The sequence below is a fragment of the Astyanax mexicanus genome, chromosome 21, assembly GCF_023375975.1.
Source record: "Astyanax mexicanus isolate ESR-SI-001 chromosome 21, AstMex3_surface, whole genome shotgun sequence".
In the NCBI taxonomy this organism is placed as follows: Eukaryota; Metazoa; Chordata; class Actinopteri; order Characiformes; family Acestrorhamphidae; genus Astyanax; species Astyanax mexicanus.
Genome location: NC_064428.1, coordinates 42,354,024 through 42,379,748, shown reverse-complemented (window position 1 = coordinate 42,379,748; position 25,725 = coordinate 42,354,024). Strand labels below are relative to the sequence as shown.

Here is a 25,725-nt window from a genome sequence, read left to right as displayed (position 1 = left end):
AGGCAGTATCTGATATATTATCTGGTATATTGTTTTATCTGGTATACAGGTGTGTACCTGGAGTATAAGTTTGTATAATGTATGCATGTGTGTTTGTTCCTTAGACTGTACTGTCGGAAACATCACAGCTGTGACAATTGCAGATGAATCTTTTCCTATTGACTATGACTCCACCCAGTTTGATTTGTGTCTGGATGTTACTGTACTAAACGATAACCTGGCAGCCATTACTGAGAAAGTGGTGGATGAAAGCTTCCAGATGATCATCCTGGACAAACTGAACCAGGTCAGTGTTTCAGGATCAGGTTCTGGTATTGGAGATGATCTATAGGATGCCTGGATTGTGGATATTAATTGATTTTATATGTGGGTTTGTGTTTCAGCTTTACCCATCAGGTCTTCCAGAGAGTGTAGTACAGTTACTGGGCTCCACATCCCGTGTAGCCAATGTTAGTGACATCAGCAAGTGGAACATCACCACAATTGATACCCTGTCCTCACTGATGAACTCAGATAATGGAGACTGGACTTCAGATCAGGTAGAGTGTCCAATAATATCAGCTGATAATTACTGCTGAAGTCTATCTTTCTCAGAAACTGTTTAGCAGAAGTTTGTATAATCAGTGAATGATTGTGTTTTGTAGAGTAAAGCAGTGATTATGAAGTATCTCAGTGTAGAAGGGAACACTTTGGGAACGGATGAATTAAATGCAATCGGCTCCAACCTCTGTTCTTTGGACGTCAGCGTCCTCAAGACCATCACTGCTGATAGTCTGGGGTAAGTACAGAAACACATTGTCACATACAGTTATATGTAGATTCTATGCTAAAGGACAGGATGTAGCTTGATATGGCAGCGATTTGTATCCTATATTTAATTTACACTGTTGTGAAGCTGGAGTTTAAATGCAGTGTTTGGTTTATCCTTTTGCAGGAACACAAATACTTTGGACATCTCTTCATGCTCTATTGATCAGAAATCAGCTCTGTACAGCATTGCCAACTCCTCTTTCAGCAGCGAACGAAGTGACCCCACAACATTCTTCTTGCTCATTAGCCCTTACTTAGGTAGTTCTCACACACATAAATACACACAGAAACTTAGCATTAATTCTTCATAACCAGAAAACAGTATTCATGCCTAAATGTATGGCCTGTAGTTAACCATAAAGACTGAACTGATTTTCAAACAGACTTTGACAGATACTTTTGAGTTCCTCTTACGGTTTGGGAACCTAATGATTGGTTGCCTTTAGTGCAGTTTCCTGCCCAGTCTTGTCTGTCCACTCTCACCAATCATCAGCATCTTGACTGCTTGAATACCAAATTTTAGTAAATGGAAATATTGTTCATATAAGCAATGACAAACTGGCCTATCTTGTCATAGAAGATATTCCATAATGCCTGAAAGGCATTTGGGGCATTAAAGAAGCCAAAAGGCATTGACAAGTATTCAAAAAGACCCATAGTGATGACAGAAGGAGTTTTCCATTAATCCCCTGACTCAATACAGACAAAACTGTAAGTGCTTCAAAGTTCTAGATAGATAGATAGATAGATAGATAGATAGATAGATAGATAGATAGATAGATAGATAGATAGATAGATAGATAGATAGATACTTTATTGATTCCGAAAGAAATTTAGAAATTTGGTGATTGATTTGATTTGGTTAACACCGTGGCTCTATGCAATTACTCGAGGACTACGGGAATTAAGGGAAGAGTATGGTTTGTTTGGGTAACATTTACTTTACTTCTTCATACAGTTTGGAAACCTAGTCTATTCACATCACTGGTTTTATGTGTTTGTAGGTGGAGCTCCAGTGGAAGATATAAGAGCTCTTTCTACTCAGAACATCAGCATGGACATCAGCACCTTCCTCAGTCTGAACCCTGCTGTAATTATGGTAAGAAACAGAAAAAGAACTGAATCTATTTTTGCTACAATTCAATCTGAAATTAAGAGGCAGAACAGAATCTACTGATATGTGAGTTTTGAACTGAAAGGAGATGGGTGTGTGTTACAGGACCTGAGTGTGAGCACAGTGCAGGATCTGATGGGGGTGAATATTGCTGATCTGAAGACGTTTGAGGAATCTTCAGTAATTCAGGCCTGGGTGACTCAGCAGAAACAGTCTGAATTGAACACCCTGAATATTGACCTGCAGGGGGGTATAGATGATATCAACACCTCTACATCTGCTCCAGTTACCATTACTTCCATAACTGACAGTGAAACCACCACCATCTCTACTGAAACCACCACCACTGCTGCTGAAACCACAACATCTGCTGCTGAAACCACCACCACTGCTGCTGAAACCACCACTACTGCTGCTGAAACCACCACTACTACTGCTGAAACCACCACCACTGCTGCTGAAACCACCACTACTACTGCTGAAACCACCACCATCTCTATAAAAACTACCACCACCGTTGATGCTGAAACCACCACCACTGCTGCTACCAACACTTCCACCATCACTACTGACACCTCCACAACTGCTAGTCACACTGCCACCACTGGCATTCACACCACAACCACTGCTAGTCACACTGCTACAACTGGTATTGACACCACTACTACTGCTAGTCACACTGCTACCACTACTACTGACAGCAGCAGTACTGTTAGTCATACTGCAACCACTGCTACTGACACCAGTATTGATGCTAGTAACACTGCCACCACTGGCATTGACACCACAACCATTGCTAGTCACACTGCTACAACGGGTATTGACACCAGTAATACTGCTAGTCCCACTGCTACCACTGGTATTGGCACCACAACCACTGCTAGTCACACTGCTACAATGGGTATTGACACCAGTATTACTGCTAGTCACACTGTTACCATTGGTATTGACACCAGTACTACCGCTAGTCACATTGCTACCACTGGTATTGACACCACAACCACTGCTAGTCACACTGCTACCACTGGTATTGACACCAGTACTACCGCTAGTCACATTGCTACCACTGGTATTGACACCACAACCACTGCTAGTCACACTGCTACAACTGATATTGGCACCACAACCACTGCCACCACTGGTACTGACACCACAACCACTGCTACCACTGGTATTGGCACCACAACCACTACCACCACTGGTACTGACACCACAACCACTGCTACCACTGGTATTGGCACCACAATCACTGCTAGTCACACTGCTACCACTGGTATCAACACCAGTACTACTGCTAGTCACACTGCTACCACTACTACTGACAGCAGCAGTACTGTTAGTCATACTGCAACCACTGCTACTGACACCAGTATTGATGCTAGTAACACTGCCACCACTGGCATTGACACCACAACCATTGCTAGTCACACTGCTACAACGGGTATTGACACCAGTAATACTGCTAGTCCCACTGCTACCACTGGTATTGGCACCACAACCACTGCTAGTCACACTGCTACAACTGGTATTGACACCACTACTACTGCTAGTCACACTGCTACCACTACTACTGACAGCAGCAGTACTGTTAGTCATACTGCAACCACTGCTACTGACACCAGTATTGATGCTAGTAACACTGCCACCACTGGCATTGACACCACAACCATTGCTAGTCACACTGCTACAACGGGTATTGACACCAGTAATACTGCTAGTCCCACTGCTACCACTGGTATTGGCACCACAACCACTGCTAGTCACACTGCTACAATGGGTATTGACACCAGTATTACTGCTAGTCACACTGTTACCATTGGTATTGACACCAGTACTACCGCTAGTCACATTGCTACCACTGGTATTGACACCACAACCACTGCTAGTCACACTGCTACCACTGGTATTGACACCAGTACTACCGCTAGTCACATTGCTACCACTGGTATTGACACCACAACCACTGCTAGTCACACTGCTACAACTGATATTGGCACCACAACCACTGCCACCACTGGTACTGACACCACAACCACTGCTACCACTGGTATTGGCACCACAACCACTACCACCACTGGTACTGACACCACAACCACTGCTACCACTGGTATTGGCACCACAATCACTGCTAGTCACACTGCTACCACTGGTATCAACACCAGTACTACTGCTAGTCACACTGCTACCACTACTACTGACAGCAGCAGTACTGTTAGTCATACTGCAACCACTGCTACTGACACCAGTATTGATGCTAGTAACACTGCCACCACTGGCATTGACACCACAACCATTGCTAGTCACACTGCTACAACGGGTATTGACACCAGTAATACTGCTAGTCCCACTGCTACCACTGGTATTGGCACCACAACCACTGCTAGTCACACTGCTACAACTGGTATTGACACCACTACTACTGCTAGTCACACTGCTACCACTACTACTGACAGCAGCAGTACTGTTAGTCATACTGCAACCACTGCTACTGACACCAGTATTGATGCTAGTAACACTGCCACCACTGGCATTGACACCACAACCATTGCTAGTCACACTGCTACAACGGGTATTGACACCAGTAATACTGCTAGTCCCACTGCTACCACTGGTATTGGCACCACAACCACTGCTAGTCACACTGCTACAATGGGTATTGACACCAGTATTACTGCTAGTCACACTGTTACCATTGGTATTGACACCAGTACTACCGCTAGTCACATTGCTACCACTGGTATTGACACCACAACCACTGCTAGTCACACTGCTACCACTGGTATTGACACCAGTACTACCGCTAGCCACATTGCTACCACTGGTATTGACACCACAACCACTGCTAGTCACACTGCTACAACTGATATTGGCACCACAACCACTGCCACCACTGGTACTGACACCACAACCACTGCTACCACTGGTATTGGCACCACAACCACTACCACCACTGGTACTGACACCACAACCACTGCTACCACTGGTATTGGCACCACAATCACTGCTAGTCACACTGCTACCACTGGTATCAACACCAGTACTACTGCTAGTCACACTGCCACCACTGGTGTTGACACCACAACCACTGCTAGTCACACAGCCACCACTGGTATTGACACCGCTACTATAACTAGTCACACTGCCACCACTGGTATCAACACCAGTACTACTGCTAGTCACAATGCCACCACTGGTATTAACACCAGTACTACTGCTACTAACACTAGCACCACTGGTATTGTTACCACAACCACTCCAAGTAACACTGCCACCACTGGTATTGGAACCAGTACTACTGCTAGTCACACTGCCACCACTGATATCAACATTAGTACTACTGTTAGTAACACTGCCAGCACTGGTATTGGCACCACAACCACTGCTAGTCACACTGCTACCACTGGTATTGAGACCAGTACAACTGGTAGTCTCACTGCCACCATTGGTATTGGCACCACAAGCACTGCTACTAACATTGCCACCACTGGTATTGCCACAACCACTGCTATTCACACTGCTACCACTGGTATTGAGACCAGTACAACTGGTAGTCTCACTGCCACCATTGGTATTGGCACCATAAGCACTGCTACTAACATTGCCACCACTGGTATTGGCACCACAACCATTGCTACTAACACTGCCACCACTGGTATTGGCACCACAACCACTGCTAGTAACACTGCCACCACTGGTATTGCCACAACCACTGCTAGTCACACTGCTACCACTGGTATTGAGACCAGTACAACTGGTAGTCTCACTCCCACCATTGGTATTGGCACCATAAGCACTGCTACTAACATTGCCACCACTGGTATTGGCACCACAACCATTGCTACTAACACTGCCACCACTGGTATTGGCACCACAACCACTGCTAGTAACACTGCCACCACTGGTATTGGTACCAGTACTACTGCTAGTAACACTGCCTCCACTGATATCGGCACCAGTACTACTGCTAGTAACACTGCCACCACTGCTATCAACACCAGTACTACTGCCAGCCACACTGCCACCACTGGTATTGGCACCAGCACTACTCCTAGTAACACTGCCACCACTGGTATTGGCACCACAACCACTGCTACTAACACTGCCACCACTGGTATTGGCACCACAACCACTGCTACTAACACTGCCACCACTGGTATTGGTACCAATACTACTGCTAGTAACACTGCCTCCACTGGTATCGCTACCATTACTACTGCTAGTAACACTGCTACCACTGGTATCAACACCAGTACTACTGCTAGTCACACTGCCACCACTGGTATTGGCACCACCACCACTACTATTCACACTGCCACCACTGGTATTGGCACTACAACCACTGCTAGTAACATTGCCACCACTGGTATTGGCACCACAACCACTGCTACTAACACTGCCACCACTGGTATTGGCACCACAACCACTGCTAGTAACACTGCTACCACTGGTATTGGCACCACCACCACTACTATTCACACTGCCACCACTGGTATTGGCACCACAACCACTGCTAGTAACATTGCCACCACTGGTATTGGCACCACAACCACTGCTACTAACACTGCCTCCACTGGTATTGGCACCACAACCACTGCTAGTAACACTGCTACCACTGGCATTGGCACCACAACCACTGCTAGTAACATTGCCACCACTGGTATTGGCACCACCACCACTACTATTCACACTGCTACCACTGGTATTGGCACCACAACCACTACTACTCACACTGCTACCACTGGTATCAACACCAGTACTACTGCTAGTAACACTGCTACCACTGGTATTGGCACCAGCACTACTGCTAGTCACACCACTCCAATAGTTATTGATACCGTCACATCTGCAACTCACAATACCACAATATTTGCTCCCACTGCTACTGCCAAAACCACTGTTAACAATATACTGAACAGTAATACCACCACCATTGACAATTACACTACCATCACCTCTACTGTTCCTAACACAGTTACTAGTGCCACATTCACCACTGCCAACCCCTTAGTTCCCACCACTACTGGAATCACCTCCTCTGCCATCGTCAACATTGTGACTTCAGCACCACGTTCTTGTCAAGGTGTAGACAGGTGAGCTTTGTTGTCTGTATATTAAAAATTATCTTTCTAGGTGTCATTAGAGATGTGTAATGAATGAAATATTGTTTCTCCACAGTCGTCCACTTGAGACTCAGCTCCAGTCTGGAAACATATCAGCAGTGCTCTGCAGCTTTCCTATCTCTGATTATGCCTGTTCATCAGTAAGTCTTCTGCGAGTTGAATACAGGACTCTACTTTATAATAGCAGTTATTCTTCCTCATCAAGTTTTCTTATCTTTTCATGTCAAGGCTGCAGTTCTGTCTTCCAAAGATCTCACCACTCTTCTGACATGTAAATTGACGAGCAACGTGAGCTATTCCACAGAAATCTGGACACTTTTCTTCCAAAGATTTTCAGCACAGCTGGAGGACGTCCTGGATGCATACTCCAATATTGTATGTAACTCTTAGTTGTGGTGCATACTTACAAATAAATGTTTTGGAACATTTAGTTTGGAACTGTACATTGATGAATTCATTTTCTTCCTCAGGCCCTCAACACCAGTCTTCCTGACACAAATGTTCTCGATGCCATCAGTGAGGTGAAGGTCAAGAACTTCAGTCAGACACAGCTTACGGATGTTGCTTTCATCAGCAAGTGGTTCCAGATCAGGCTTAGGCCATTTTTCTTGACAGCATCCTCAGCTTTCCTCTCCAGTCTCAGTTCCAAGAACTTTAGCTGCCAGACCTACCAAGTTGTGTAAGTACAGAGAAAGAAACAAAATGTAATTTATGAGGAATAAAAAAAACAGTACTTCTAAATTGTCAATGTTTACCTCGTAGGGTGGATATATTAAGTTCAGAAGGACCTCTTATGGAAACCAGGCAAAAACTTTCCATCTTTGCATATTTCATCATTCCTTTCCTCTCAGGTAAGGAACCCTCTCCTTCCATTTCTGGGTGTGTTTTTGTGTGGGTACAAGTTAACAGCTTGTGTAACATACTCTGGTGTTTCAGGTCAGTCCTGTGTGCAGTCAGTGAGCAGTGATTCTGACTGGCTGGTGAAGAACTTTGGCCAGTTCAGGAGTTTTGCATCATTGTCTGATTTCATCAATCTGAAGAGTGACTTCAATGGAGTGAGTTACTTTATATTTCCCACATCACCTTTTGATGAAACCTTCTGGTGATGCATTCATTACAAAAATTGTGATTGTCTTGCATATAATGCAGCAACTCAGTTTTATTACATCAGCTCAAAGACGCCTTGTGCAGTGATTAGGGGGAAAGAACACCATTTACTGTACCCACACAGAGAGAGAAAGACCAATTGTGTTCTCTCAGGGCTCTGGCAGCTGATGACAAAATGCATGACCAGGATTCAAACTAGTGATCTGCTAATCATAGTGACGGCACATCTGACAGCTGGACCACTCAGAGCCCTTTGTGTTTGGAGTTTTAATAGTAATACACACTGTCTCTCTTCTCACAGGTGAATGCAGCAGCAGTTCTAAGTCCATCTCAGCTGGCAGGTCTTTGCTCTGAACCCTCTCGACTCCGTGGTCCTCAAGATGTAAACACTGTGATGGCAGCCATTAACCCCAACCAGTTTGCCTCCTTCTTCAACATCCTCACTCCCAACATCCTGGTACTTGACATTTCTCTGGTTTTATTTTATATATATTGATAGGTATATTGTGCCTAGACTGTGGCTAGATGTCTTGCTAGGCCACCCCTACCTAATAGAATGAGACATAGAACAGCCAGACCCTGATTAAGAGAAATCGTCCACACCTGTTCTACTGTTTAAAGGAAGCCAACCCTTACCTTTGTGCTTAGTCTTTGGCGTCTCTTTCAAGCCCCTAAAATGTCTCCTGGATGCCTTTATTTGTCTTTGTCATTATTACATTTTGTAAGCCCCAGCCCTAACTCCTTAAAAAAAGTTGTGTGAGGGCAATAGGGTCCAGTGTCTAGCTTCACTTGCCCAAAATATGCTGTCATGTTGACAACATACCAAGTTGATAAATTTGCCCGTCATCTTTCAAAACTCCATTGATGAAAAATACTTTTGTATATCTGGATGACATCCTCATTTACAGTCATTCCAGGAAAGAGCACGTGTTATACGAAGAGGAAAAAAGCAAATGCATGACTGCAGAAAACTGGTGCATCCTAGCAAACACAGCTTTGCAATGGTCTGACAGTGTCCAGATCTTGATCTACCTTTTTTTGATAGCAGTAAATGCTTCTGAAAACTTTGCAAATTGGAACTGACTGAGAGATTCATCTCTACTTTTTTCACAGCATTATTCTTACAGGGCAAAACTATGGTGATGACTAACCTTCCAACTAACAATCATATTCTTTACCACTTAGTAACTCTACATTTTTTCCTTTGTCTCAGCTAAATGAATCCCGGTACTCCATTGATGTGAAGGAAGCATTCCTTCAGAACGTCCTGCAGAGAGGGGGACTGTCCTCTGCAGCAGTGCCTGATGCAGAAGTTCTGCAGTGGGTGAACGTTCTGCTCACTCCCTTCCTCTCCAGCCTCTCCTCTGCAGATGTGACGCCGTACTTCAACATAATCAGAAACCGGTCCTGCAACACCAGCCAGACAGCGTAAGAGAAACATCTAGTGTTCCTAATAGAGCAGTTTTTGATGAAAAAAATGAACTGACCTGAATACAATGTTTTGTTCCTGCTGTGTATTTAATGCATTATATGAAAAGTGAAAGAAAGGAAGGAGGAGTAGAGTTTTGCATGTTAAGTATTGTGTAGTGTGGCTGTAATGAACTGTTTCCTATCCTGTAACAGAGTCAGCAAGTTAGACTCTCTGAGATCCAGTTTCAACAACGACACACAGGTTCAGATCTTCAAGAACATTCAACAGCTCCTTGCTGGTACAACACTCACAACATCATAATCATTAATTAATCAATCGATCAATCAATTAAACAGTTAAGTTGCAGTCTGTAATGTGATTTTCTTTCTCTACAGAACCGAATGGTCTGAGTTGCTATAGCGGCGGGAGCTTCTTTGTCTTCCTCAAGAGCTTCTTCCTCAGTTTTGGGTTTCCTGACCTGAGTGGAGTTCTGTCCATCATCCCGGCCAACCGACAGAAAGAGGTACTGCTGACTTTAAACCTGAGAGGAAAAAGCAAGTTTCAGATTCAGCCAGAACCACAGTGAAAGATCCAGTCTTTAATACAGCCAACAGCCTTCCAGTAGCACTGTTACTGACCAGTCCATGAGTAACCCAGTCAGACCAGTAGCACTGTTACTAACCAGTCCATGAGAAACCCAGTCAGTCCAGTAGCACTGTTACCGACCAGTCTATGAGTAACCCAGTCAGTCCAGTAGCATGGTTACTGACCAGTCTATGAGTCACCCAGTCAGACCAGTAGCACTGTTACTGACCAGTCCATGAGTAACCCAGTCAGTCCAGTAGCACTGTTACTGACCAGTCCATGAGTAACCCAGTCAGACCAGTAGTGCTGGTTTATCTCTCTCTCTATAGTAACTGTGTTTCTTCTCTCTGTTCTGTAGCTGTTGGACTCCATCTCTCCAGGAGAACTGAGCCAGTTTCTGAATGGGACAAACACAGTCGGTAACGGGTCAGATCTCTGCACGTTCCTCAACAACTACAACAGGACCAACCAGTACCTGGAGAAGGTACACCTGTGTTCATCCCCCTTTCTCCCTCTACCTTTACTCTCAGTCTTCTTCATTCATTCAGTCCTGCTGTTTCTCCCTCAGTTTGACTCTTTCAGATGTATTTAATGCAGTAATCCATATTTAAAGCTCTCTGTTCTCTCCATTCCTCTCTCTATCTCTTCTTTCCTCCCTCTGGATCTCTGTGCAGGAGCCGGTTGTATCTGCAGCTGTGGGCAGGCAGACGTTGGCATGTGTTTGGTCTCGTGCTCTCAGTGCGTCGTCTCAGGATGAGGTGGATCAGTGGTTTAATGTCAGACTGGGTCGGTACCTGCCCTTCCTCAGCTCTCAGCTCATCAACTCCACTCAACTCAGCGGCGCCTCCTGCCTGTCCTACAGGAAACTGTGAGTCTGTGTTTGGTGTGGTGTTAAATCATTCTATCATTGTTAAGAATTACATCTTTCTGTGATCTAAAAATAACATATTATTATTATTCTGATCAGGGTTTCAGTTCTGGGGAACAACTATAATTTCTCAGGCACTGATTTCACCCCAGCTGATGTCTACAGCTCTATAAAGTCTTATCTGAAAAGCAGTGGTAAGCACAGCTACATTTATCTCTTTCTATCTCTCCCTCTGTATGTTCGTCTGTACTCTGGAGTCTCTACACATTTATTAAGTTTATATATAAACGTGTGTCTGTGGTTTATGTATGTGAGCATATCTGTATCTTGTAGATGGATCTCCACGCTGTTATAACTCCTCTGATCCCCTTCTGAACTCCACTGCCTGGTTTTCTAACAACATTGGATTCTTCATCACCTTCATCACCCTCACTGACCTCCAGTCCTTTGTATCAGACAGCAAGGTAACAAACACACACCCTCTTATCTACATTTGTGTTAGTAATTAAGGTAATTTGTACACACTGAGGTTTTATTGTGTTCTGTAGATCGGTGTGTTCCTGGAAAATCCTCAGAATCTCCAGCTGTTTAACAACACAGCAATTTCAGCCGACGTCACCAAATACTACAGCTCCCAGTTATTCATCCAGAACCCTGCATTAAACCCCCTCAGGTAACACCTACACACTAAACACTGCAGCTCCCAGTTATTCATCCAAAACCCTGAAATCGACCCACTCAGGTAACACCTACACACTGAATACTGCAGCTCTTAGTTATACATGAAGAATTTTGTCCTCAGTTCCTACAGGTAACACATTAAAAACCTACCAATATCTGTTACTTTTTTGTCTTGTTAGTTTGCCAGGTGTCCTTTTGTGTGGAGTTCCTGGTTCTGCTTTTGTGACTCTTGGCGCTTCAGAAAGCCAGAACATCATAGCGAGCATCAACAAATTCTGTCCTCAGATTAGTCCAGAGGTAATTGACGACTTGGTCCAATCTTTTACCGTTTGAGTGATCATTCTGTTCTTTAATCTTTATGAAAAGTGTGAGTTACCTAAAATCATCCTCTTCCTGTAGGTCACAGCTGCTCTGGTGGCAAACATCCCTACTTTAACAGTGAGCAGTGTCCAGACACTTGGAAACCAGAGTGTTGGACTGACTGAGGGTCAGATAACTGCCGCTACTCCCAGTATCATTAATACCACTCTGCCTACACTCAGCATCGTCCCCGGCTGGAACCAGGGTCAGGCCAATGCCCTCATCCAGAGCATCACTAGTGCAGGATTCACTGTGAGTATAAACTGCACATTATACACTAAAATGTGTGTCTCCTGTTGCCGGGTGACATTAGTTTAAAAGAGTTTGTCTGGGTTCATTAATTCAGAAGGCATGATGGTTATGTTGTCACAAAGCAGAAACCTTTCAGAAAGCCTACTTTTAAGTAAACACAATGGAAACAGCGGTAAGGACATCCTCACTCAGACTGAGAGGAAGAAACATTTGGAGTTACCAGATCTTCTTATTATAGTCACTAATTAATGTGTGTTTCCTATGACTATAAAATTACGGACTATATTATAGACTTCTTTTAAGCGACAACAGTAATAAACAGGGCTGTCGCCGTGTTTCCCTTGTAATTCAGCAGGTCTCTAGCCGAGGTTAGCAGCGGTTAGCGCTAATATATGCCTCCCAACAGCACTACACTGAGGAATCCTGAGTGTTCTCGTAACCCAGGGTGTTGTCAGCTAGCGGTTTGTCCCACGTAGCTTGTTTCAATTTGGTAAACACAGAGACTATAGTCCGATATGCTCGCCTCTGAACTTCAAAAAGGCTAGTGCTGTGGTTAGCAGCTAATGATAATACTGTTCCAGCCTCGGTGCTGAAGAAAAAAAAATCATTGAAACTCCTGTTTTTCACTGTTCTTCAGCGGAGTGGTAAAATTCATATATAAGGAGCCCCGGATTATGAAGTGCACGGTCAATTTTCAGGACAGTCACACAATTTTAGGTGCGCCTTATAGTTAAATAATACAGTATTATTTCACATGTTTTGAGGCATTAATTACTGTGTTTCACTTTTAATGGGAGAATTTGGCTTGTTATAGGATAAAGGTTATATTCGTTGGAATCTGTAGTCCGGGTCTTGGAGAAATGAATGCATTTACGCTGCTATAAGACAGCTTAATAGAATCTCAGAATACCTCCTGAAGTGGTTTAAGTGATTGAATTCTCGGATGTGTTTACTCTTGTTTTTTTATGTTTTTTGGACTCATCCAGATATAATCATGTAACTTAAAGTGTGTCATGTGATAAGGTGGATGTATATATATTTTCATCCACTGGGGAAATTAAATATTGAGGTCAGTAATGATTTCCTCAGATTTCCCTAATAAACAGGCCTTTGTTTATTGTAAAAGATTTTCAGCAAGTTATATAAATATTTGGCCCCAAACACAATACAATACAACACAAACATATACAAATGAAAGCTGACTTTTAAGATGACTTTTAATATTATTTCTTTTTATAATCTATATAATTTTTATACATTGATCAGTGTTTGCCTGAATACACGTTTCAACAAAACTAACTCTCATATATTTGTGTATTTGTTTATAAAATGTACTTAATGAGCCAAATCTTTATTATTGTATCTAAATTGATTTACTAATTGACAGATCAACACCGGTTCCTCTCTGGTGACTCTGGGCACTCTCATTGGAGGAGTTCCTGCAGCAACCATCTCCAGCATCCCACCCACTCAGCTTCTGACTGTATCCCAGAATCCAACATTCATTACCAACATCCTGACTGCACCAGTGATCGTACAGAAAACCTACGTCCAGCAGGTAATCCCACATGCAGTTCAGCACCTTCTGAAAGATTCTGTTTATCTGTTTATCTGAACAACTTCAACAGGATGCATCCACAAATGATCCTCACAGACTTTTAAAAATCGTCTCTGTACACTACATCCCATTACTGTAGTTTCTTCAGAACATGAAGTAACCTGAAGAAACCTGTCCACTTTTTTCCTTCCAGATTGTTTCTGTAGATCAGACCAAAGTAGTGGAGAATGTTCCGGATGCTCTGGCGTCGTACATCCCACCTGTGCTTCTGTCGTCTCCAACGTCCGTTAACGTGACGCTCATCAACAAGAAGAGCTGGAAACAAGAGCAGGTAACAGAGAACTTACGCTCATGCTCTACTTCCTGAGTAAAACCTGATTTAGTGGTAGACTTTAATATTCCAATAAATGCTTTGACTCCTTTTTGTTTCTTTGCTTGTTTTATTAGGCTTTAGTGTTGTTTGGTCCAGTCGCCAGTGCCAGTGTCGATACAGAAGAGTGAGTTCAGAACACAACACACACTTATCATGTGATATAGCTTTAGCCATCTACAGCTCTGTAAAAAATGAAGAGAGTACTTCAGTTTCTGAATCAGTTTCTCTGATTTTGCTATTTATAGGTTTATGTTTGAGTAAAATGAACATTGTTGTTTTATTCTATAAACTACAGACAACATTTCTCCCAAATTACAAATAAAAATATTCTCATTTAGAGCATTTATTTACAGAAAATGAGAAATGACTGAAATAACAAAAAAGATGCAGAGCTTTCAGACCTCAAATAATGCAAAGAAAACAAGTTCATATTCATAAAGATTTAAGAGTTCAGAAATAATCAATATTTGGTGGAATAACCCTGATGGTTTTTAATCACAATTTTCCTTCATCTTGGCATCATGTTCTCCTCCACCAGTCTTACACACTGCTTTTGGATAACTTTATGCTGCTTTACTCCTGGTGTAAAAATTCAAGCAGTTCAGTTTGATTATCTTGATAATATTCCAGAGGATTTCTATTTGGTACAATCAAAGAAACTCATAATTTTTAACTAGTCTTTTATATTTTTTTCCAGAGCTGTTCATGGCCTGTTTAATGCAGGGAAACGCAGGTGTTCTGGTGATAAATGTGTGTTTTTGTCTCCCCCTGCAGGCTGTCAGAGTCAGTACTGCAGGGATTCACATGCAGCTCAGTACAGACTTTATCACAGCAGAAGATCAGACAGCTGGTAACAGCCTGTAGACCACGTGCAGGCAGGAACAAGGTCGTCCTGAAAGAGTCTCAGGTAGATTACTGTGTGTGAATTTGAGTATCTGTGTAGATATATGGTTTGGAGCTTGTTGGTTGGATGGCAGGTTACTTTGTTGCTTTAGATGATCTCTTTAGTGTCTCTACAGGAGCCAGGAAGTCTTACTGCTCTGCCGAATAGATGCTGTAATATTTCCTATCAATAAAGTTTTAAAAAATAATATTTTTGATATAAAATCAGCAAATACAAATTAAAATCCTAAAAGTAATATATTGCTAAAACTCAGGGCTGTTTTAAGGCATTTGGGGCCCCGAGCAAAATGCAAACCATCTTTTCTCTTCTTTTCTGGCTTCATGATGCTGAAGAATCCGATTTTGCCGGCTGCAGGAATTACAAACCTTGCTGGCAGTATCTAGCAGGAATCACCCTGCTGCATGATCTGGAGCAACATTCAGCCAATTCATTAGAAACCCTCAAGGCTTGTGATACAAGCTTTCTACAATTTATTTTGTTTATTTTGTTAACAGTCTTTTACTTAGTTTTTCTTCCACAATTTTATTTGTATTGCCATTAATGTCAGATTCTTTCCCATTGTCACACATGACATTAAAAGATTCAATTCTGTAGTAAGAAAAAACAGTAACTAATTTGAGGTGCCCCCTTGAGGAGGATTTTGAACAGTGTTGTGCTTTCCTAAATTGGCCGTCACCAAACTTAATGGTGTTTTCTCACATTTTGTTGTTGCATCCAATTCATGACCAGTCGTTTTCGGGGGTTCCCAGGCAATTAAATGGTTTGTTTGCCATGTTGCAGCGGGTCTACTAAAATGTGAAGTGGTGCATATTTAAGTTAATGAAAAGAACTGATGGTGTAAAAGTGATGTAACTCACAGTGTGTCTTGTGTTGTAGCTGTCCTGCATGTACAACTTTGTGAAAGATGACCTAACTCTAAACTTCACTGATGTACATTCAGACGTGCTATTGTACTACAGGTGAGTGTACTAAAGAGTAATGCTTCATGTTAAGGTTCACTTTAATCCTAACCAGAATAGCATGTGATATGAAGGAGTTATTACATAAAAGGCATTTAATATTACTGCAAAAAAGTGCATGTTTTTCATACATAATCAGTTTTTAGGCTAATCTGTATGATCATCACATTTTAAGCCAAAGATTTATTTTTTTACCTTAATTTAGCCCAAGTTTATATACAATAATCTTAACTTTTATAAATGTAAAACATAAATGAAAATAAAAATCATTTTGAAAGTTAATTTAAGATTTTACAGCTAGACTTTTATTGTAAAAAAAATAATTCTGCTCAGTTTCAGATTTAATGTTTTAAAATACAAAATTCAATAAAATAATCAAATAAAACAATGAAGAATTCTCATCCAGTCAGAAGGTCTAAATTTCCCCAGCCCAGACAGATGCATAATTTTTATCTAAAATTTCAATAATATATCATACAGTCAGAAACATGGCTTTAATGTTCCGTTTTTGTTCAGATTGTTTAAATAAATTTAATTTCAAATCTGAAGGTCAAATTTGTAAATCAACAATTTAATTAATTAAAAGTAAAAAATAATTCAGTTATAGAGTTTCAATTTACAATTTAGGTCAAATTAATATATTAGAGTGAAAAATAATTATTCAAAACAATTCTAAGGTTAAAATATCCTTTAAAACTCTCTTGTTTTACAATTTTTTTATGATAAAATTTGCCAAGGAAAAGGGTTTTAGATATTGTAGCAGTAAACGATGTTCTGCTGTCGTTTCTCTGTTTTTTAGTTATGATAAGGTGCCGAAGGAGAAGTGTACATCATACTTCAGTGCTCTGAGTGCAGCTGATTTCTCCATTCCGTCCAGCGTCCTCAACCTTCCGTCCACCCTGTTCAAGAGCGCTCAGGACTGTCTGGTAAAGCAAACATTACATTCAGGAGGTTTCTGACACATTCCACATCAAAACTCTTTCTCAGGCAGTGATAGAAAAACAACGAGCTCTCAGCTATATAATCCAGGTGTTATCATGTGGACACCTTATGTAATGCAAGACAATGACATACAAGTATAACAGTAGGAATTTACAGTACCAGTCAAAAATGTGGACAGTGTGTTTCTTTCTTTTTACATTGTAAATATAATATTAAATACTGTATTAAAGCTCTACAGGAACACATGCTGAATTATTTATAATAATAAAGCTGAATCTGTTCATTTTCTACTTTAGATTGTTGTAAATAAGTATCAGATGTGTGTTTGAGTTCAGATCTGCAGACTCTTGGTGAGATTTTAATCTCAATATCTTCATGAGGGAGAATCACCTGGAATAGTTTTCTCAGCGTCTTGAAGGAAGGAGTTCCTGGAGGTGCTGAACAATAGCTGCTGCTTTTCCTTCATGCTGTGAAGCTCCAGCTCATCCCTCCATTTTCATCTCTTTAATATTAATCTGCAATGTAGAAAATACATTAGATAAAGAAATAAAGTATAAAAATACTGAATAAGAAGCTGTGTCCAAACCTTTTTAACTGTTTACTACTTCATTACTTTATTGTTTATGGGATTTGGATGAGGTCTGATAGATGGTCCAGACGGTTCAATTTCTTAATTTCTTAGAAATGCCCCATAGAGACGAGCGACTCTGGCAGAAGGTTTTTATTGGTGCATCCTCGTACATATAACACATATAACAGTAGTTTGTTTTCTACATAAAAAAGAGTCTAAATTCGTTTGACGCCGGTTCTTGCTAATGCTTTTAGTACAATCTGTGTTCCTGTAGGGTATATCTGGAGGTAGGCTGAGCAAGGATCAGGTGGGGGTTCTGGGTAATATGATCTGCACACTGAACCCATCCTACATCCAGAACTCTGATCCACTCATCCTGGAGAATCTGAAGAACTGTGGAGATCTTTCTGACGCTCAGGTCACCGCCATACAGACACTGCTATTCTCTGGAAACACTCCATACGGGTGAGAAAGTTATTGATTTTTTTTTAAACACAAATAAAAGGAAACATGTAACTAAAAGTATGATTAGAATAACAAGATAATGGTTGTTAATGTAATTTGTCTTATGAAACAATTTGTCTCATTTGTCTCATGTTTTATGGGAAAAAAAAAAAACTTTTCTGTGTTTTTCTTCAGTAATCGCTCAACATGGAGTCTGGACACTCTGGGAAAGCTGGGCATCCTTCCTCTCTACCTAAAACGAGACTTCTGGGCCTCCTTTAGCTCTGTATGTGAAGCAATTTTTTTCTCTCTTTTTTAAGTATTAATAATACAGTTTTAAATACCAGTTCATTTTTCTGTGGTAGATTTTAATTTGTAATTTACTGTGTTATTTGTGTTTTAAAGACCACAAAGACAACGTTTCTGAAGTCCTTCATTGCAAATCTGAGGACTCGGAAGATCGGGATGCTGAAACTGAAGAAATTCTTTACAGAATACAACTACAACTTCAAAGTAACAGGACGTGCACAAGCAGGTAAAACCTCATGCAAACAAACTCACAAACTCATAAACACTTACACTCTTAAAATCACAATGCTCACATGTCTCCTGTAAATATTTTAAGGTTTAAAATGAACAAGTACTTTAATAACTTGTTTTTTTGTCCCTGTGTTGACCCATGATATATGTTATATATGACCTTTTATGAGGGTGTTAGAATTGTTAAATGTGTTGAAACATGTTTAGAAGCAGGAAATACACATGACCCTTATTATAATAAGCTGTAAAGTTTATAAATAAACTTTACAAAGCTTTTAAAGGGTCTGAGACCTTAACGTCAACATGGGCTCTTTTGGGGTAAATAATGATCTAAGAAAGCTGACCCAAGCTCAGAGCAGCTTGATAAGAAAGAAAATAAGTAATATGTTAGAAAAGTTTGCAGAAGTTAGTGGTTCTATGTTATGAAGAACACCATCCCAAAATATCTGTACCCTTCATTAAGCCAAATGGAAGTACATTGTATTCAAAATGACTGATAGTCATAAAACGAGTGCAGTTTTCTATTTGTCACTCTAGAATTGTGGTATGTTGAGTCATTTAAATACAGTAGACACTAACCGGGGGGGAGGGGGGGGGGGGGTACTTCCACAAATACAATGTTTATGATGGATCTTTTGTCACTAGACAGTAAACAGTTTTGTTTCAAAAGGTAATCTGTAAAAAGACAATCATTCATAATTATTCATAAAACCTTTAATTGAATCAGATTCAGAACAGAATCTTATTTAGAGTTCTGGTGAGGGGTTGTTCATTTCCAAGTAAGAATTATTTTAATTGGACAGATTTATTTGGAGATTGTGGCATAGAAGAGAATGTAACCTGTATAAGGTAATTGTCTTCCAAGAGCAGCAGAAGAGGCTTTTTCCTGAATTCTTTGGTTATAGTACATATATATATATATATATATATATATATATATATATATATGTATGTATAAATATATATCCTCATGACTCTGGAACTTCCTCGGCAAAAAAAAACATTTGGGGCTTGAGTGAAATTTAGGATTCAGGAAAACTTTAGGATAAAATTAAGGATACAAGGGTATCCTATGTATCCTTGTATACAACGCTTAAAGTTTGAAGGCTTTGAATGCCTCCTATAGACTTCCATACAGGTTGATAATTAGTAACTTGAAAGGCAGAAGCTTAAAAAGGTGAGAAAGACCCAATACCTGCCCATTTTACCATCATGATGCTGAAGAAGAAAAGGTCCCTGTGATAAGATAGTGATGCCTGTGGGTGCCTGAAGATGGGTATTTTCAAGGTTTATAATGCTAAATACTGTTAAAAACGCTTAAAAAGATTCAGTATCCAGTCACCTCTGTCCAAAATGCACAATTCTGTGAGCGCTGATCTATGAGGACCAGGAGTTTGGTCTATTGAGTTGTAGATTAGGGTTTATAGGTTTTAACCCAATAACTGTTACCAGCACTTTACATTCAAGGCTGAGAATTTGAGAAGAATCAAGTTTTTTTATGAATAAAATCACTGGTATTGGTGGTGGGTTATTGTTTTCAGGTTTTATCACCTGCTGCCTAACAGGATGTAGTAGATCAGTAGAACAGTGTATTTTAAACTGTTTATTTCACTTCTGTAAATCAATTTCTGTCCTGTTTCTGTTTATGATAGTTTGCACTACAGGAAACATCACAGAGGCGACGATTGCAGATCCATCATTTCCTTTCGGCTACGACTACACTCAGTTTGATGCTTGTCTGGACATCACTGTCCTCAAGGACAACATCGCCGCCATCACTGATAAAGTGGTGGACACCAGCTTCCAGACCATCATCCTGAACAAGTTGAACCAGGTCTGTATTAACAGTGTAGACAGGATGAGTTTTCTGGCTTTTCTACATAGATGTACCAAGTGCCAGTTAAATGTTTGGACACACCCAATTCATATTTAATGCTTTTATTTTATATTAATTTACTGCAAGTAAATGAATATTAAAGTGATCCAGACTATGAACACATAATGAATCATGTAGTAAGTTAAAAACAGTGTTAAACAAACCTAAATACTCTGAAGTATTTAGATACTCTTATCTGAGGAGCTGTTTGTTAACTTGTGGTTTCTGAGGCTGGAAACTCTGATAAACTCATCCTGTACAACAGAGGAAACTCTCGCTCTTCTATCCTTTCCTGGGGCGGTCCTGATGAGTGCCAGTTTCATCATTATAATGTTTTTGATGTTTTTTGTGGTGACTGCACTTGAGGATACTTTCAAAATTCTTAAAATTCTTCTTTTTGGATTGACTGAGCTTCATTTCTTCTTAAAGTATTTTTTCTTTACTTAGTTGAGTGGTTCTTGCCATAATAGAACATTACTCAAATATTCACTATTCACTGTATACCTGTAACTCTACCTCTTCACTACTTTACTTTAACTGATGCTCTCAAACACTTTATTAAGAGACAAGAAATTCAAGTAATTAACTCTTGATGAGTTCAGCACAGCTGTTAACTGAAAGCCTGAATTCCAGGTGACTCTACCTCATAAAGCTGACTGAGAAAATCCAGCAGAAATGTGGAAAGGTGATGTCTGTAGTTTTTTCAGTATTTAAAGTGAATATTTGTGTTTTAGTTGTTCCCATCAGGACTTCCAAACAGTGTGGTGCAGCTCCTGGGATCTACATCTCGACTAGCCACTGCTAGTGACATCAGCAAGTGGAACATCACTACTATTGACGCACTGTCCTCACTGATGAACCCGATAAATGGAGACTGGACTTCAGACCAGGTAGTGGGTTTATGGTTTATTTGTTGGGGAAAGGATATTTTGTTTGTGTTGGTAAAATTGTATGTAGTGAAGTTGCAGCCTATGTAATTATCACTGGCAATAATTGAACATAAGACCACTTAGTGAAACCAGTATAATGAATGAATAATATGTTTGTGTTTTGTAGAGTAAAGCAGTGATTATGAAGTACCTCAGCATGGAGGGGAACACTCTGGGAACTGTTGAACTAAATGCCATCGGCTCAAACCTCTGTTCTTTGGACGTCAGCGTCCTCAACACCATCTCTGCGAACAGCCTGAAGTAAGTGCAGAGATAAAATAGCACAGCTCAAACTGTGAGGTAGAACTTTTAGTGCTCACCTGATATACTTTTTATATTTGGTGTAGAGTTTGAGGTTTGTCTGTGAACCACACTCAGTCTGAGTTTTTCTTTCTCTTTCCAGGAAAGCAGACTTCCTGAATATCTCCTCGTGTTCTTTGTATCAGAAATCAGCTCTGTACAGCATCGCCAACTCCTCATTCAGCAGCCAACGCAACGACCCAACAACCTTCTACCAACTCATCAGCTCTTATCTGGGTAAAACTCACTTCTTTACTTACAGTAGAGATGTTATACATAAAGTCTGTTCCTGCAAAGGACTGTAGAAGACATTTTGCAGTACTTACTGATTAAATAAACAGATACTTCTGTGTTTAGGTGGAGCACCTGTAAATGATATTCAAGTTCTTTCTACTCAGAACATCAGCATGGACATCAGCACCTTCAGGAGTCTGAATCCTGCTGCACTCACGGTAAGAAATACTCATACATGTTGGCTACAACTAAGACAGGATTTTATCTGAAAGTGAGAATACTCAATTACAGTTGTAGTCAACACTTGTTCAGAGCAGACAGAAGCTCTATCAGCTCTAGTTTGTTATTACAGACTGCTTGTCAGCATATGGAAGAAAATAAACCCAAAAATATCTCCAGGGTTTCCCCAAAACACTCCTGAAACATTAATGGGCACCAAGCTCTAGCCTAAGGTCATAGGTCAGTTAGCAAAAATCCAGAGTCTCTTTCCCCTCCGGCCTGTGGATTTGGTGCCCCAGTACTAATTACGCCAGACGTTATTGATTGCATTTAATGTGATAAACAAAATGAGACATCTGTTGCTAGTTTGGGCTTGTGTAAGTATACTGAATATAACTAATAATAATATTATATAGATGTAAAACTCCAACACTAACCAAACAAAGTAAAAGTAAATGATTTAGAAAAGTTTCCTTGGTGTACCTAAATGTCCCTGGTCAGTAGCTGCTTGTTTGGTCATAATCATATTCAGCCTCCTTAGAGAAAGTGATGAAGTTCCAAAAAGGATCCTGTGAACTGTTCTTATTGGTCAGCTGGGCAAATTCAGGTAATACTGTTTGCCTGATCTGCACATGAGTAGTGGGATGTCAACAGACTTCAGTGCATATCACTTTACATAATAAACACCATGTTTTAACAAGAGGTTGCTAATAAGTGTATTTGTATTTGTATGAGAGAGCACATTGGACTAAAGGTCAGTGATCAGTTTTGTGGTTTTAAGGCACTTGAATAAAGAGAAATACTGAGTTGTTAGTGTTTGTTACTGTTTGTTGACTCGAGGTCCCTCGGGCAGTAAGATTTGACGGTGACAGAAGTGATATCCAGGGATGGGTGGAGTTTGGAGAAGGCATAGAGAAAAAAAAAACTTGTGAAAGTGGAGTTGTCTGTTTAACTTTTGCTCAGTTAGGGTGGTAAAGCCCTGAACTCAAGAAATTGTTCTCAAACTATTAAACACATCTTAGTAGACTGTCCTGCACTTTTAACCATGAGAAATAACTTTTATAGGGTTAAAAATATGAAAGAACTGTTTGAAAAGAAACCCCAAAAAATACTGAATTTTCTGGAAGTCCTTTGTATAAAGAAACTGATTTATGTCTGTGATGCTCAAGTCATGAACATTGTCAATGCCATAAAATGGTTTATATTGTGGCCGGAACCGTCAGAGGGCAGAACACACAGAGGCCAGGAAACCAAATTGGGCAAACCACAGTACTTTTATTTTCCAAATTACAAACAAAACTGTTCAGATTAGGCCGTAGCCTGAAAACGGGTGCAAAAAAATGGGCTTACGAAAACTACACCTCCTTTGAGGCGGGAAGAAATCAACATAAAGCTTATACCAAAAGTCCCAATCTGCTCCTATTTAGAGGGCACGGCTTTTAATTGGCTCTCCATTCAAGGCAGGCAGGGCCGATCCTCTTAGTTTTGGAGGCAGTGGCGAGCAGAGGGAAGGACGGGTGAATGGAGAAGCACAGAGGGAGCAGCTCCAGCCAGAGGGACGTTCCTTATGGGTCCGAGTCCGTTGCCGAACCTGTGTGGAAAGAGGACAAGAGAGAAAGCCGTCAGTATGTGTGGTCTCCTCGGGAACTCGCCTCCCAATGCGGCTCCTCTGGCCCTTTTTATGCTTCCCGTCCTGCATTGCAGCTGGTCTCGTTATCGCACGCCAGCCGTGTCTAGTTCCAGTCTCCGCCCTCCGCCTCCATGTGCTGTTTGTTTTGTTTGACTTCAGCACATGGGTTAACAGGTTGGACTGCTGTCGTGGCTCGGCTTTGTTTTGTTGATGGGGAAGTAGGCCTTCCCGGTGACAATATGTTGCTGATATGGCACAAAACACAAACACCACACCCACTCCTGTTATATTATTTAGCTTGACATTGGACACATTGTCCAGGTTGGTCGTAGGAAAGGCCATTAAGGTGTAGCCTGGGGCAGAAGGGATTCTCTTGGGAAGATGACGTTGACCTACTGGTACAAGTCTTAGGCCATGATAGTATTTTAAAATAGAGTGGTACATTCTTTTTAGCTTAGATTAAGTGGCTACAGTAATGCAATCACTTTACTAGAAGCTGACCAAACCAACAAAAAGACCCAGAACCTGGACTTGGGAAAGTGTAGAGATCCCCCGGAGAAGCTGTTAAACGTGTTAGGGAATAGGATGTTGTCTGGGCTGAGATTTCAATGATAATAACTACCTTAACTTGTACCTGTGTGTTTCAGGCTCTGAGCGTGGGGACGGTACGTGATCTCCTGGGGGTGAATCTGCCTGATCTGAAGCTGTTTGAGAATTCTACAGAGGTTCAGTTCTGGGTGGATCAGCAGTACAAGGTGGATCTGGAGACGCTGAATATCGGACTGATCGGAGGAAAAGACCTTGTCACTTCTACAACCACGACTACCACCAACACTACCACAGTGACCACAACCAGCCACATAACATTTAACGCTACGGCACAGGGTAAGAATGCGTCCATCTTAAGATGATATTGTCGTCTCTACTCATCATAATTACCGTAACAATCCGTACAGTACTCTGTGTTAATTATCATCACTGTAACTTTTCTCTGTTTCAGGATCAGCTGTTGTTCATCGTGGTTCAGGACCGTGGTTCATCACTCTGTGTGTAGCACTGCTGACCATCACACTGCAGATACTACCATAATCATCACACATAATATTATAATGATTACTAGTTATGCATCTCTGTATCTTTTTAATGAATACGTTGCACTGTGTATCTTAGCTTAAAATCTTAAAATTTCCTCTCGTTAGGTTATTTAATAACCTAAATCTCTATTCCCTGTGTAAATAATTACAGCAACAATCAAAATGCCTAGTGATATTTATATATTAACTGTATATAATTGATCTCAGAGTTTATTATTAATATTTGGAATTGTTGGCCTGTCGTTCTGAGTTGTTTATGAGTACTGAAGTGGGACTGTCTAACATTAAACTGATTGATTATTTTAATGAAAATGTTGTTAACAGTAAAAGGTTTTACTTTTGATTAATCTACATTTGATTATAAAACTTCACTTTCAGTCTCAATAAAATCATCATACAGCATATTCTGAAAAATGTGTTTATTATAAGCTTGTAATTGTTAACTTGTGTGCTACATTTTAGTAGTTTTGATTACTGGAGGTGTATATAAGTATGGACGATGTGTTTCCATTCCTTTATATTAAACTAAACTACAAAAATATTGGCGGGGTGCTAGCTTAGTGGTTAGCATGTTCACGTCCCAGCACTGGGGCCTTGGGTTCAAGTCCCTATCTGGGTGGAGTTTTCATGTTCTCCCCCTGTCTGTGTGGGTTTCCTCTGGGGACTCCGGTTTCCTCCCACAGTCCAAAATGATATATTATATCCTGGGTAAATACTGTAGTGCCCGATGCAGTCCTCCAGATGGACAGTTGTTTCCGGTTGAGAGTACGCTGTACGCTATTGGCCACTGCTTCTCACCAGTGTGTGTATAAGTGTTGAGTGTGAATGATTGTGTGTAAAATGT

The 25,725-nt window shown here is 40.8% G+C and overlaps 1 protein-coding gene across 50 annotated transcripts in view; it reads left to right on the top strand.

Moving 5' to 3' along the window:
• Positions 1-25,283, top strand: part of LOC103028009 (serine-rich adhesin for platelets) — a 55,612-nt gene extending 30,329 nt beyond the window's left edge. For 49 of the 50 annotated variants that reach the window (XM_049469916.1, XM_049469914.1, XM_049469906.1 and 46 more), the window contains 38 exons: positions 105-286; positions 384-539; positions 645-778; positions 935-1,068; positions 1,815-1,909; positions 2,030-7,014; positions 7,100-7,184; positions 7,273-7,419; positions 7,515-7,723; positions 7,807-7,895; positions 7,981-8,099; positions 8,453-8,608; positions 9,365-9,579; positions 9,775-9,860; positions 9,958-10,085; positions 10,506-10,631; positions 10,822-11,015; positions 11,115-11,209; positions 11,349-11,479; positions 11,564-11,688; positions 11,876-11,993; positions 12,096-12,308; positions 13,696-13,866; positions 14,060-14,197; positions 14,314-14,363; positions 15,014-15,146; positions 16,020-16,102; positions 16,902-17,028; positions 17,890-18,080; positions 18,255-18,345; positions 18,465-18,594; positions 20,252-20,433; positions 21,210-21,365; positions 21,532-21,665; positions 21,808-21,941; positions 22,062-22,156; positions 24,435-24,672; positions 24,788-25,283. In XM_049469916.1, the coding sequence (XP_049325873.1) occupies positions 105-286; positions 384-539; positions 645-778; positions 935-1,068; positions 1,815-1,909; positions 2,030-7,014; positions 7,100-7,184; positions 7,273-7,419; positions 7,515-7,723; positions 7,807-7,895; positions 7,981-8,099; positions 8,453-8,608; positions 9,365-9,579; positions 9,775-9,860; positions 9,958-10,085; positions 10,506-10,631; positions 10,822-11,015; positions 11,115-11,209; positions 11,349-11,479; positions 11,564-11,688; positions 11,876-11,993; positions 12,096-12,308; positions 13,696-13,866; positions 14,060-14,197; positions 14,314-14,363; positions 15,014-15,146; positions 16,020-16,102; positions 16,902-17,028; positions 17,890-18,080; positions 18,255-18,345; positions 18,465-18,594; positions 20,252-20,433; positions 21,210-21,365; positions 21,532-21,665; positions 21,808-21,941; positions 22,062-22,156; positions 24,435-24,672; positions 24,788-24,876 (10,064 nt within the window). In that variant the 3' untranslated portion in view covers positions 24,877-25,283. Of the gene's footprint in view, positions 1-104; positions 287-383; positions 540-644; positions 779-934; positions 1,069-1,814; positions 1,910-2,029; positions 7,015-7,099; positions 7,185-7,272; positions 7,420-7,514; positions 7,724-7,806; positions 7,896-7,980; positions 8,100-8,452; positions 8,609-9,364; positions 9,580-9,774; positions 9,861-9,957; positions 10,086-10,505; positions 10,632-10,821; positions 11,016-11,114; positions 11,210-11,348; positions 11,480-11,563; positions 11,689-11,741; positions 11,758-11,875; positions 11,994-12,095; positions 12,309-13,695; positions 13,867-14,059; positions 14,198-14,313; positions 14,364-15,013; positions 15,147-16,019; positions 16,103-16,901; positions 17,029-17,889; positions 18,081-18,254; positions 18,346-18,464; positions 18,595-20,251; positions 20,434-21,209; positions 21,366-21,531; positions 21,666-21,807; positions 21,942-22,061; positions 22,157-24,434; positions 24,673-24,787 lie in introns of all 50 variants that reach the window. The other variant, XM_049469876.1, reaches the window with a different exon arrangement.
• Positions 25,284-25,725: the final 442 nt, after the last annotated feature.